Source organism: Sarcophilus harrisii, chromosome X (genome assembly GCF_902635505.1).
Source record: "Sarcophilus harrisii chromosome X, mSarHar1.11, whole genome shotgun sequence".
In the NCBI taxonomy this organism is placed as follows: Eukaryota; Metazoa; Chordata; class Mammalia; order Dasyuromorphia; family Dasyuridae; genus Sarcophilus; species Sarcophilus harrisii.
Genome location: NC_045432.1, coordinates 81,654,550 through 81,668,086, shown reverse-complemented (window position 1 = coordinate 81,668,086; position 13,537 = coordinate 81,654,550). Strand labels below are relative to the sequence as shown.

The following is a 13,537-nucleotide window of genomic DNA, read 5'->3' as shown; positions in this document are numbered from 1 at the left end:
TCCCCAATCCTGGAGGAAGCTCGGGGAGTGGCTGTTGGCCCTCGGGGAGACAGGAGGAGGGAGGTTGCTTCTCCCCCCTTTCCACTCCACCTTCTCCCCCAAGCCCCATCCCTGGACTCAGACATTTGCAGGTGGACATAAAGACAGGATTGAGGCAGAGGTGGAAAGAGAGGCAGACGGAGAGATCCAGAGAGAGAGAGAGAGAGAGAGAGAGAGAGAGAGAGAGTTCTAGGCACACGCACACAAACACACATGCACACACACACACACACCCAAACATACAAACACACGCATAGAGAGAGCCAGAAAACAACTGGGGAGGGTTAGACAGGATCACAGAGAGCCACCGTGACAGAAAGCTGAAAAGAGAGACACAGAGATCAAGGTCAACAGAGCAGGCAAGAGAGAAGGCAGAGACACAGACAGAGAGATAGGAGCAGAAAGTGAAAAGTGGAGGGAGGAGCAACAGGAGCTTTGATCTCTGCTCTCTCCTGGCCCTCCAGGGATTGGGCCAGAGCTCAGGGGAGGAAAAGAAGACCCTTTCTGTCTGTTTCCCCTTGCCCAGTCCTTCAGCCCCAAGAGCTTCGATGTCTACCATGGGTGAGCCTGGACTCCTGGGTCCCTGGGGGGGTGGGGGGATGGTGACTCTTCCCTGGCCCTTCCTTCCTCCCAAGGACTTGGACTAATTAGTCAGGGGCTTAACCAGGCTCCAGGGACTGGGGTCATAGGTTTCCCATGAGCTCAGCTTCCCCAGACTCTCAGGAGTCTGAGGAAGGGGGCAAGAGGAACCGGGAGAGGGCTGGATTTCCTCTGGTTGGGATTTACTACTTAAACAACCAATTCTGAAGAGCCTGCTATGTGTATCAGGCGATTTCTCAGGGGGGCTGGGTTGTATATGGGCCCAATGTCTTAGATATTTGACCTGAGCCATAAAGGGGGGTCTGAACTGTACATGGGAGCCATGGGCCATGCTATATTTGACTTGGGCTGGAAATGACTTGGGGTGGGGCTGAGCAGGGTGTGATGGGGCCTCAATTGTTCTTCCCTCAGAAGCAGGGGGTGCTGGACTTTTCGGCCAGGCCCTGGAAGTGTTTGGCCTGAACCCTCTGGGATATGTTCCCTCCCGGGAGGAAACCCCTCCAGGATCAGCTCCCCTCCCGGCCGGGAAGCTGAAGAGACATCGGACCAAGTTTACTTCCAGACAACTGGTTAAGCTTGAGGAAGTCTTTGAAGGAAACCAGTACCCCGATGTCTGGTTTCGGGAGGCTCTGGCCCGAGACCTAGGGCTCGATGAGATCCGTGTTCAGGTGACAGCCCTGCTAGAGTTCCCTTTCCCAGGGAGTCCCTTGAATTTGAGAGGAGGGTCCTCGGTTGTGTCAATCCTGGGAGGGAGGGAAGGAAGGAAGGAGATCGGGTCCTGCCCCTGCAGGGCATGCTCTCACTTTCTGGGACCCTGAAGGTGATGTTCCCAATAACTGGAGGTTTAGGCTCACCCTTTGGGACCATGGGGGCAGGGGAACAGTATCTTTCTTATCCTAGATATGGTTCCAGAATCGCCGGGCCAAGCAGAGGAAGCAGAAGTGTTCACTGCTCCCGGACCTGAACCTGTTGCCTTTTGACAACCTGAACAGCTTCCTTCCTGAACCCCAAATAGCCCAACCCAATTTCTTCCCAAATTCTGAGCTCAGAGAGCCTCAATTTCCACATCCCCATGACCCCAACCTGTTTTCTAAGGAGAGTCTCTTCCCAGACCCATCGCCACCGCCACTCCAATTCCCACCCCCACCCCCACTCCAATTCCTACCCCCACCTCCACTCCAATTCCCACCCCCACCCCCAGTCTATGCCCCAGCCGCGAACAACCTGGAGACCCGGATTCCCTGTCAGCACTCCCTGCCCTGGGTTCCTGAGAAGCACTGAAGAGGATAAGAACGTGGAGCTCGACGAGGCCCTGAATATATGTTTATGTGTGTATGGGATGGGGGGGCTAGCGATAGCGGTGGTGGGGAAAAGGAGAGAGCCAGAGAGCTATTCAGATTTAGAAATAAAAGCCTTACAAGGATGAGGTTGGAGGAGCTTTTGTGACTTTGGAACCAAAGGGACTGAGGAGGGCCGAGGGGGCCAGGCACATGGAGGGAAAGAGAGAATTGCAGAAGCCCATGCTGGGGATGGAAGGAAAGTATTCAAGGAGGTGACTGAGGGAGGGGATGGGCCTGAGGAATGGAGAAATTGGCAGCTGTTTTCCCGGGGTCCTCGTCCCAAGATGAGAAGAGCTGAAAACTCGATAGAATGGCTGGCTGACTCGGCAGTCAGAAGAGCCCCAACAGGTGAGAAGTACAGAATAGGGCAGGGGTGGCTGGAGGAGAATTCCCGTGACTAATTCTGGGGAGATTTGGTGGCTGCAGGCTCAGAATAAATCAGTCCTGGGATCTGGGGATTAAAAAGGCAACGAGAGCGATGCACATGTTTCCCATTGTCTGGGCCGGGGAGTGCGCGGGACGTCCTGGAATTAGAGTGATTTGGGGTGGGGAAGGAGAAACGGAGAGAATGTCGATTCAGCTCTTCCGCCTGGTCCTCCTGACCTCTTAGCAGCAACTGTTCTCTCGATAATTGATTCAGGGCAAGTTCGATTGTAAACTTCTTGAGAGCTGGGACTAGTTGTGCCTTAGCATGGGATCTGGCCTCTGAGAGTGCAGGATAAATCCTTGTTGGCTTAACTTGAAGTTAACCGTCACACCAGAGGGGAAAGGAATAGCCCGAGCACACGATGTTTGCCTCCTAATGATGCTTTACGGCCAGCTGAGCTCTCAGGAGGCCAGGGATCGGAGGGGCCACTGTGGCTCAGGTTGGATCGTCACTTATCTGGGCACGTTATATAAGTCCCCCAGATACAGCTTGAGGGGGACTACCATGTCCCAATACATCTCCTACGGCAGGCAGCACTCAAGATGGTTCAGCACCTTTCCATTTTTATTTATTTATTTTTGCGGGAGCAATTGGGGTTAAGTGACTTGTCCAGGGTCACACAGCAAGGAAGTCCATTGTGATTTTTTAAAAAGACTCATTGTTGGCGATATTTCAGTTTTCCCCTTCTCGGAGATTTGAGGGAAGCAATCGATGAAAGAGGATGCCAGAAAAGCATGATCTTGAAGAACTTGTCTTTTTCACATCCCTCTGAAACCTGTCCTTTTTTTTTTTTTTTACAATTATTTAATAAAAAATGGATTTTATTGAAATGGAAAAGAAAAAAGCAAATAAACAAGTTTCCAGATCCCAAGAACCAGGGCCCTTGAGCTGAGCTTTGAAGAAAGTCAGGGATTCCAAGAAGCAGATGTGAGGAGGCAGGGTTAAGAAGCATGAGGGATGGCCTTTGCTAAGACATGGAGATGGGCCATAGAGTTGTGTATGTTGGGAACAGTGAGGAGGCCAGTTCGGCTGGAAGGTAGAATATGTGAAAGCGAGTAATGTACTTGGTAAGCCTAGGGAGGCTGTGAAGGTCTCAGGAGGCCAAAGAAAGAAACCAATATTTGATCCTAAAAGCAATAGAGAATTCATGGAATTTCCTGAGTCGAGACGGTGGTGGTGACAAGGTCAGACTCTTAGGAAGATCACCTTGTCAGCTGAGGGGGGGCTGGATTAGAATTAGGCTCAGCCACTGCAAGAGTTCAGGCAAACAAGCGTTGCTGCCAAACTTGGGTCAGTTGAAGGAAATGCAGATGCTTAACCTGGAGAAGGGAAGGCTTCGGGAGGGGATGAGAGCTTTCACGTAAAAGGTGAATTGAACTAGGAGCAAGGCGGATGGAGGAGAAGGTTGAGAAGAAGCCATTCAGATTTGCTACTGGGGAAATACTTCCCAACAAAGCAATAGACAGATGGCCTGGGCTGCTTTCTCTCCTGTACTATCTGTCCTCTCTCTGCTTATGTGGTTCTCCTCCTACCCAGCAGACCACATCTTTTCAGTTTTCTTCTTTGCCGCCTCATTACCCACGTCCTTCCCCCTTTTGTGGATGTCTCTCTCTTTTTCCCCTCTATTTAATCAAACATCAAATTTAATCAAAACCTGAAAAGGCATCTCCTGGTCAGCCAAGAAGCTTCTGCTTCGCGGCCTTCATTGAGAAGGAGTCTAGCATCCCTAGGCTGCCCATTCCACTTTGGCCAACTTTTCCACCTCCGACCTTGCTTCTCTAGGGCCACGCTAGCCTCTCAGACCCTGTGGTTGATGCTGTTAGGTGCTTCCTCAGGCTTCGCTTTAACCAGGCCTTGTGGAGGATCATTTTGAAGTCCTTCACTGTTTCTGGCCAGTCTCCTCTAGATCCTCCCTAGCTAATCCCCATCTTTTCCATTCTGAATTCATTTTTTCCCTGGTTCCTAGGCTTTACTTGCACAGACTTCTAAGACCCAGAACCATGGACACAGTACAATGAGTCATGAGAGCAGCACTTTGGGGGAAGGACATCCCAACAGGCATTCCCAAAAAAGCCAAAGAATTTTGGAAGGTTTGGAGGATTTAGATTTAGAAAGGTTTTAGAGCTCATCTAGTCTAATCACCTCATTTTACAGATAAGGAAACTGAGACCTAGAAAGGTAAAATGACCTCCCTATTGTCACACAGGTAGTAATCAGAAGGGTTGGCATTTTGACCCAGGTCTTTTTTACTCTAAGACCAATATGTCTGCCATGACAGCCCAATGCTTCCAACAATCAATGACCATTTATCATATGATTATATATATTACATATGATAAACCTACTATGTGTCAAGCAATGTGCTAAGTTTAGAGATACACAAAAGGCTAAAGATAGTCCCTGCCCCCAAAGAGCTTCCAACCTAATGGAAGGTACAACAGATATATATATATATATAAAGAAAGCTATCTATAGAATACACAGGAAATAACTGACAGAGGGAAGACACGAGAATTATGAGAGAATGAGTGAGGCTTCCTGTCGAAAGTGGGATTTTAGGTGGAACTCCTGATGATGAGTATTTTTATTTTGCAACACTCACAAGTCATCATTTTATTCATTCTAGAACACTGACATCATTGACATACATTTATAATGACTAGAATTCAGTAACCCATTTTGAAAATGGTGACAGTGGAATGACAGAAATAAGAACAACTAAATTCTCCTCCACAAAGATCTAGAAAAACTTACCAAAAAAGAGCAAAAATGATTTTTAAAACCAAATGAGAGATGTGAGCAGCAACATGATGAGCTAAACATTTTCTCTAATGCCCATTTCTCACACCTCTCCAAAACAGAAATTATAAGCCAAAGATAAAACAACTTCAACTGTTCACATTGCCTAGGATACCAAGAATCCAAAAGAAGGCCCCAAACCTGCCCAAACACTTGAACGGGTGCTTACTGACTCTGAGCTCACTCAGCAACCCTCGCTCACCTCCCATGCTAGCAGCATGGCTGCACTAGCAGATCCAAGGACACAATACAGGCTTACCACAAAATTTACCTCTGTACCCTTATCTCCCCTCCTTTTTCTGTGCTCTGGAGCTCTTGGCTCCAGGCTGCAGAAGTTTGCTTGGGCCTTGACAACTAGCTTAGCCACAGCTGATCAGGAGCAAAAGCCTGCCAGGGGCTGCAACCTGAAAGTACCAGCACTGCAAAGTTCAAAACTGCTGCTGGGGAAGGGGAGGGGAAACAGGCTCTGAACTGTCAATATCAGGTCAGAGAAGTGAGGAACAGTGGGAATGGATGGATCACTAAGACAGAATGCTGTGTGTGTGTGTGTGTGTGTGTGTGTGTGTGTGTATGTAGGGGCACATATATATGTGTGTGTGTGTGTGTGTGTGTGTGTGTGTTGACCTGTGTAACACTCCACCGACCCTGAGGGGCAAAGTCTAGCATCCAGATTGCCCAGTTCTGACCACCAGAAAATCAATTGGGAAATAGACATAGGGTGAAGAGCTGTGAATTGCCGAGAGTGGGGAGAGGCTGAGAAGTCCAGTCTTGGGATTTCTTTGTGATCCAGTCCCAAGGGAAACCATAACTAGAGGAGAAGGAGTGGAGAAATGAGTGATAGGGAAAATAAGGAGGAAGAAAAGAAAAGAAAAGTATCATAGATTTCAGGAAGGAAAAAACTCAATGACTTTGAATATAAATAAATCAACAGGAAAAACAGTAACAATAGAAATATGACCTCCAGATTTAGTAAACAAATTCAGGCATCCATGAATAAATATTGCAAAACAAGGAAAATAATCCAACACTCGGTGCGACGCAGGAGCCTGTAAATTTTTAGAAGAATGTGGAATCACAATAAATTGTTCCTGAGTGATTCAAAAAAGAGATGAGAATTATGAGAATAGACTCTGTCCTGTACCACAAAAATAATGAACAGAATAGAAAAATCAGAATCCACCATGGCAAGGCTTACCAAAGAAACAAGAGAGAGAACAAAAAAGGTAGTAACAATCTAGGGGAAGAGAGAGAAACCTCAGTAATATTTTAAAAATATGCTCACAAGCAAAATGTATTAAATTCAAAGACAAGATATGTAGAGACAACCTAATGATGAGAGGTCATTCAGCGGAACATGACGGGACAAAAAACCGTAATATGATAATGAAAGAAAATTGGCCGGAACTACTGAACATAAAACCCAAATTCCAAGGGAAAGAGTTCAGATTGCCTTCAGAAAAAACAAACAAACAAAAAAAAACCTCTCCGTCCTACAAAGTCCAAGGCACATAATGATTAAATTTGACAGTTCGACTTGGAGAAGTCTAGAGAGACTTTCAAATACAAAGGAAAGGATATTTGAATAACAAGACTATTTTGCACTCATTAGAAAATGTAGGAGAGGATGGAATAATGTCTTCTGGAGAGTAATAGAGCTCAGGAATCCATGGGGACCTACCCTGACCTACCCATACACCATAAAAGATGGGTGCTTAATAAAGAAATGAAAAGGTTGCTTCTTGAAAACTCCACACAACAGAAATGTAGGGAGAATATAAAGAATGACAGGTAAGGACAGCAGAGAGACTAAGAAACTTCTTTCTAGATGTATACAAGGAGACGGGAAAGAAGGGAAAAATCTGGTGGAGGTAACAGTGAAGATAGGTGATGTGATGGATAGAACTTTCCTACAGGTGAATCCATGCTTTTTTTTTTGTGGGACTAGATTACAACATGGGAGGCTATGTGAAGGGGGGCAGGGAAGAAAGCAGGGAGGGATAGAGGGATATGTGATGTGCTGGAGTTAAATAAAGGGCTAATTATGAGAAGAAGGTGACTTTTGTAACTTCATAAAGAGAAGAGCCTACAGGAAATGGAGTGAGAAGGAAAGGGGGGTGTTGAAAAGGGCAAGGAGGAAGGAAGCCTTATTTTGGAGGTGGGAGAAGGTTCCTTTGATGAATGCTTCTATGGGTGAAGAAAGATGGCCAGTAAGGGGAGGTGAGAAGCTTATATTAGACAAAGTCTGGCTGATCTGGTGCTTGAAAAGTCTACATGTCTTACATTAGGGATGGTGGTGATGCAAATCCAGGGAGCAAGTAGCACCTGGAAGAATGGGAGAACACAGATATAGAGAGAAGATTTCCAGACAAATGTAGGAAAAAAGTCAAAGGGAAAGGGTATGGATCAGTGGTGGACTGAACAATCAGGGATGAAGGGGAAAGGATCCATATCATGGGACAGTGTCCTTTCTGACACTTGCAATAATTGACATTGTTCTGGGACTAGGAAACATGGAAAAGGGGAATCTTATGGGGTAAGTCTTACAAGACAGTGACAGAAAATGCCTAGAGGCGAGAGCCTTGAACTGATACCTTGGAAGCTTTGATTGCACGAAAAATACAGAAAAAAAGAGAGAAACCAGATGGTTATAGGGGTCATGAATCAGGGAATAAAGGTCTAGATAAAAAGAGAAGGTAGATAATGAAGAGAGTGAAAGAAATCTTTTTTGGAAAAGGGCACAAAAATGAAAGTAAAAATTAATGAATAGGACTAGCTGAAGGGAAGGAGAAGAATGTACTTGATAGGAAAAAACCAGAGAAAAGCAGGAGGAAAAAATGAACTAATGAACAAAACCATAAAGAGGAAGAGGTAACAAATGAGAAGAGGGGATCAGGGATAAGGGGAAGAGAGTCAGTGGGAATGGAACCACTTTTAAGAAAGATTAAAGTAATTGAAGGAACGTACTAGTGTGTTTACAGTAAAAGAGGGGAAAAATAACTTGAAAAACTCCAATGTTAGAGACAAATGGGGAAAAATATAAACCTAACTCTCATAACTTTAAAATTGAATGGATTAGACAGTAAAACAAAGAAGTGTGATGGATTGGATGAGAAAACAAAACCCCACAAGCTCACAAGAACACATTAAAAAAACAAAAACATACACAAAATAAAACTGAGAGGAGGAATTTTTTCTTTTTACTATGAATCAAGTGAATCCTAAAAATAAGAGTTACCATCATTCCATCAGACAAAGCAAAAATAAACTTTTGAAAGAGAAACAAGGAATAAAGAAGAAACTACATTATGCTAAAAGGAACCACAGACAACAAATCAATATCTGTAATGAACTTATATGATCCAAATAACAGCATCCAAATTCGTACAGAAAACATTATCTCGGCTCAAGAAGGTTCTTTTTTTTTTCATCATGCCTTTCAGGTAGTCCAGGGATTCTTAAATTATCTCCTCTCAATCTGTTTTCTAGGTCAGTTGCTTTTGCTATAAAATACCTTCCATTTTCTTGTAATTTTTTCAATCTTTTGACTTTGTTTTTCATATTTCTTAAGTGTAATTAGCTTCTATTTAATCAGTTCTAATTTTAGGGAAGTGTTTTTGTTCTTAAGTAAGGTTTTATATCTTTTTTTCCAATCATATTCATATCCCGTAACTTGTCCAGCCATCCCTTAATTGATGAGCACTCTTTTAATTTCCAAATCTTTGCCATCGCAAAAAGAGATAAAAGCAATCTTGTACATCTGTAGTTAATTAGTTTTATTTTGGACTAATCTCTCCCTTAATCTACTTTCTCTTTAATTCCTCTTCTCCATTCTCCCCTTTCCCTCTTATTTCCCCATTAAGTGAAATATATCTCTGTTCGCAAGGAATTCACTATTTACGTCCTGAAAGAAACCTCAAAATGAAGACTCCCAGAAATATTGTAGTCAAAATCGAGAACTTCCAGATCAAAGAAAGAAATATTGCAGTCATTAAGAAAGAATTCAAGTACTGAGGATCACTGTAGTGATCACATATGACTTAACAGCCATTACTATAAAGGAGTAGAAATCTTGGGATTGTGATATTACAGAAAGCCAAAGGTTGAGATTTACAACCATTACAATTTACCCCACAAAAACTAAGTATGATCCTACAGGGAGGGAAATGGATTTTTAATGAAATAGAAGACTTCCAAGCTTCTTGATAAAAGACCAGAGCTGAGCAGAAACTTTGAAATGCAAACGTAGAATCAAGAGAAACAAAAAAAGACAAACTTAAGTAAACAATCATAACAAACTAAACATAGATAAAATGTTTACATTTTAACATGGGGAGATGGCACATTTGATCCCTCAGAACTCTGTCATCATAGAGTTAGTTTATAGTTTAGTTACAGAGGTAGTTTAATTCAACAGTGGGTCTGGGAGTGTTTCTGTTCCATTTTGATTATCTTAGAAAAAGAATAGAATGGCAGAAGAAGAGGATTACACTTGTTGGAGAGAGAGGAAGGAGGGGTAAATGATGTCATAACTAGGCTTCACTAGTAGGTCTATACAAACAAGAAAGAAGGGATGAGGGGAATAGATGACATTTGAACTTCACTTTCATCAGAACTTGTCAAAAGAGATAAGAATACAAAGATAGTTAAAGAAATCCATTTCATTCAATGGGGAAAGAGCTTAAGAAAAAGGGAGAGACGGCAATAAGAGTCGAGAAAGAGATTAAAGGAATCAGAAGAGGCAGTGAGGAAACCAAACTATCACTCTTTGCAGATGATATGATGGTATACTTAGAGAACCCTAGAGATTCTACGAAAAAGCTATTAGAAATAATCCATAACTTTAGCAAAGTTGCAGGTTATAAAATAAATCCCCATAAATCCTCAGCATTTTTATACATCACCCACAAAATCCAACAGCAAGAGATCCAAAGAGAAATTCCATTCAGAATAACTGTCGACAGCATAAAATATGTGGGAATCTATCTACCAAAGGAAAGTCAGGAATTATATGAGCTAAATGACAAAAAACTTTCCACACAAATAAAGTCAGACTTAAACAATTGGAAAAATATCAAGTGCTCCTGGATAGGTCGAGCGAATATAATAAAGATGACAATACTCCCTAAAGTAATCTATTTATTTAGTGCTATACCAATCAGACTTCCAAGAAAATATTTTAATGATCTAGAAAAAATAACAACAAAATTCATATGGAATAATAAAAGGTCAAGAATCTCAAAAGAATTAATGAAAAAAAAAAATCAAACGAAGGTGGCCTAGCTGTACCTGATCTAAAACTATATTATAAAGCAGTGGTCACCAAAACCATTTGGTATTGGCTAAGAAATAGATTAGTGGATCAGTGGAACAGGTTAGGTTCACAAGACAGAATGTCAACTATAGCAATTTAGTGTTTGACAAACCCAAAGATCCTCACTTTGGGGATAAGAACTCATTATTTGACAAAAACTGCTGGGATAACTGGAAATGAGTATGGCAGAAATTAGGCATGGACCCACACTTAACACCGTATACCAAGATAAGATCAAAATGGGTCCATGATTTAGACATAAAGAACGAGATTATAAACAAATTGGAGGCACATAGGATAGTTTATCTCTCAGACTTGTGGAAGAGGAAGAAATTTGTGACTAAAGACGAACTAGAGACCATTACTGATCACAAAATAGAAAATTTTGATTACATCAAATTAAAAAGCTTCTGTACAAACAAAACTAATGTAAACAAGATTAGAAGGGAAGCAACAAACTGGGAAAACATCTTCACAGTTAAAGGTTCTGATAAAGGCCTCATTTCCAAAATGAGCTGACTCTAATTTATAAGAAACCAAGCCATTCTCCAATTGATAAATGGGCAAAGGATATAAACAGACAATTTTCAGATGATGAAATTGAAATCATTACCACTCATATGAAAGAGTGTTCCAAATCATTATTAATCAGAGAAATGCAAATTAAGACAACTCTGAGATACCACTACACACCTGTCAGATTGGCTAAGATGACGGGAAAAAATAATGCTGAATGTTGGAGGGGATGCGGGAAAACTGGGACACTGATGGATTGTGGGTGGAGCTGTGAACGAATCCAACCATTCTGGAGAGCAATCTGGAATTATGCCCCAAAAGTTATCAAACTGTGCATACCCTTTGATCCAGCAGTGTTTCTACTGGGCTTCTACCCCTAAGGAGATACTTAAAGAAGGGAAAGGGACCAGTATGTGCCAAAATGTTTGTGGCAGCCCTGTTTGTAGTGGCTAGAAGCTGGAAACTGAGTGGATGCCCATCCATTGGAGAATGGTTGGGTAAATTGTGGTATATGAATGTTATGGAATATTATTGTTCTGTAAGAAATGACCAGCAAGATGAATACAGAGAAGCTTGGAGAAAATTACATGAACTGATGCTAAGTGAAATGAGCAGAACCAAGAGATCATTATCTACATCAACAACGATACTGTATGAAGATGTAATCTGATGGAAGTGGATTTCTTTGACAAAGAGACCTAATTCAGTTTCAATTTATCAATGATGGATAGAAGAGCTACACCAAAGAAAAAACACTGGGAAATGAATGTAAACTGTTTGTATTTTGGTTTTTCTTCCCGGGTTATTTCTACCTTCTGAATCCAATTCTCCCTGTGCAACAAGAAAACTGTTTGGATCTGCACACATACATTGTATCTAGGATATACTAGGACATATTCAACATATATAGGACTGCTTGCCATCTAGGGGAGGGGGTGGAGGGTGGGAGGGAAAAATCGGAACAGAAGTGAGTGCAAGGGATAATGTTGTAAAAAAAAAATTACCCTGGCATGGATTCTGTTAATAAAAAGTTACTATAATTAAAAAAAAAAAAAAAAGAAAAAGAGAGAGAATGAGAGGGAGAGGAATTAAGGAATAGGTTAGTTTAAAGCAACAAATTCTTAAAGAGAGAATCAGAAATAAGAAGAAGGAAAAGTATAAGAAAATAAGATGGAAGAGAATAAAAAAAAATTAGTCACCATAAATGTGAATATGAGTGGGCAGAATTCACCCATAAAATGGAAGAAGCCAAAGCAGAATTGATTAGAAAACAGAGCATAACAATATGTTGTTTGCAAGAAACACACTCAAAACAGAAAGTTATATACAGAGTTAAAATAAAGGTCTGGAGTGAAATATATTATGCTTTTGCTGAAGGAAAAAGTCAGGGGTTGCAATCATTATTTCAGACAAAGCAACAGCAAAAATAGGCTTAATTAAAAGAAATAATAGATGGGGAAAGTAAATTTTTTTCCCTGAAAACAAATGAATGAAATGCTGAAAGACCATGAATTAATACCACCACTGTTTCTCTCACTGAAACCATTCTCCTCTGTGTGATTAGCCACATATTCACAAATATGGATTTTGTGCATTTTAAACTTTTCTACCTTTTAGAGTTTCTATGCATTTGGGGGAACTTTTTGAAATCTAATAACCACAATATTTCCACTGCCTCGGGAGACTCTTGGTTCTTCCTTCTTCTTCCCCCTTCAAATACAATCAGTGTCCAAGTGTTTCAAGTTCCACATCCTTTCCTTATGAAGTAACGACTCTTGGTTAGACAGTTGGGTCTCTTCTTATAACACTATCAGCAGATGGCAGATGTGGAATGGGAGAGACCTTAGAAGTCATTAGCTCCACCACCAGTCTTCTCCTCCTCCTGAACAAATGAAAATGGGTTGTTCATTCGTAATATTCAAGTAATCTCCCGGATCTGTGTTCTCATCTATTTGAGTATACCCGCCAACAGCAGAGATGGGAATATATTAAGATTTGCCCATTCTGGGCAACTCTTCTTCATGTTCTTCCAGAAGTTGACTGCAGGTTAGTGTTGGTGCTAGTGATTTTCTGTACCTTAGAATTCCTCTGCCTCCCTCCCAGCCTTGAAATCAAACCCCCACCAACTCAGGGCTTCAGAAACACGCTTCCAGTTTAGTGGCATCTTGGATTAATTGAAATCAGAAGAAGGAACTGTAAGCAGAGACCAATCTGTGTATACTTGGTACCCATAGTTCTTCTGCATCTGGCAGAGAAGGGAGGTGAGAGCTGGTCGCCTGAGACTCTTCCCCACCTTGATTCTGACCTCTGGGACTGACTTGGCTGAGCTAGTCTAGTGGAGCCTCAGGGCAGTCCATGCAGAGAGCCTGCTCCCTGAAGGAATGGGAGTGAAAAGTCAAGGGTACAAAAGGCTCCTCCTCCTACCTGTGGACTCCAGCCCCTCCAGGAAGAGGCCGGACCGGCCAGAGGCAGAGCCAGCACTGGGCAGGGCTACTCCTCCGTCAT

At 42.3% G+C, this 13,537-nt stretch overlaps 1 protein-coding gene across 1 annotated transcript; it reads left to right on the top strand.

Annotated features, from left to right (window-relative positions):
* Positions 1–231: 231 nt before the first annotated feature.
* Positions 232–2,588, top strand: LOC116420308 (homeobox protein CHOX-7-like). Its single transcript, XM_031944749.1, has 3 exons — positions 232–600; positions 1,051–1,307; positions 1,540–2,588. Exons 1-3 carry the CDS (start codon positions 588–590, stop codon positions 1,918–1,920), a joined length of 651 nt encoding a protein of 216 aa, XP_031800609.1. The 5' UTR covers positions 232–587; the 3' UTR covers positions 1,921–2,588.
* The last annotated feature ends 10,949 nt before the right edge of the window (positions 2,589–13,537 follow it).

Excerpts from the sequence above, each read along its gene's own strand:
- LOC116420308 (XM_031944749.1), top strand. Across the intron at positions 1,308-1,539 it reads TCGATGAGATCCGTGTTCAG|ATATGGTTCCAGAATCGCCG; the intron begins GTGACAGCCCTG and ends TTCTTATCCTAG.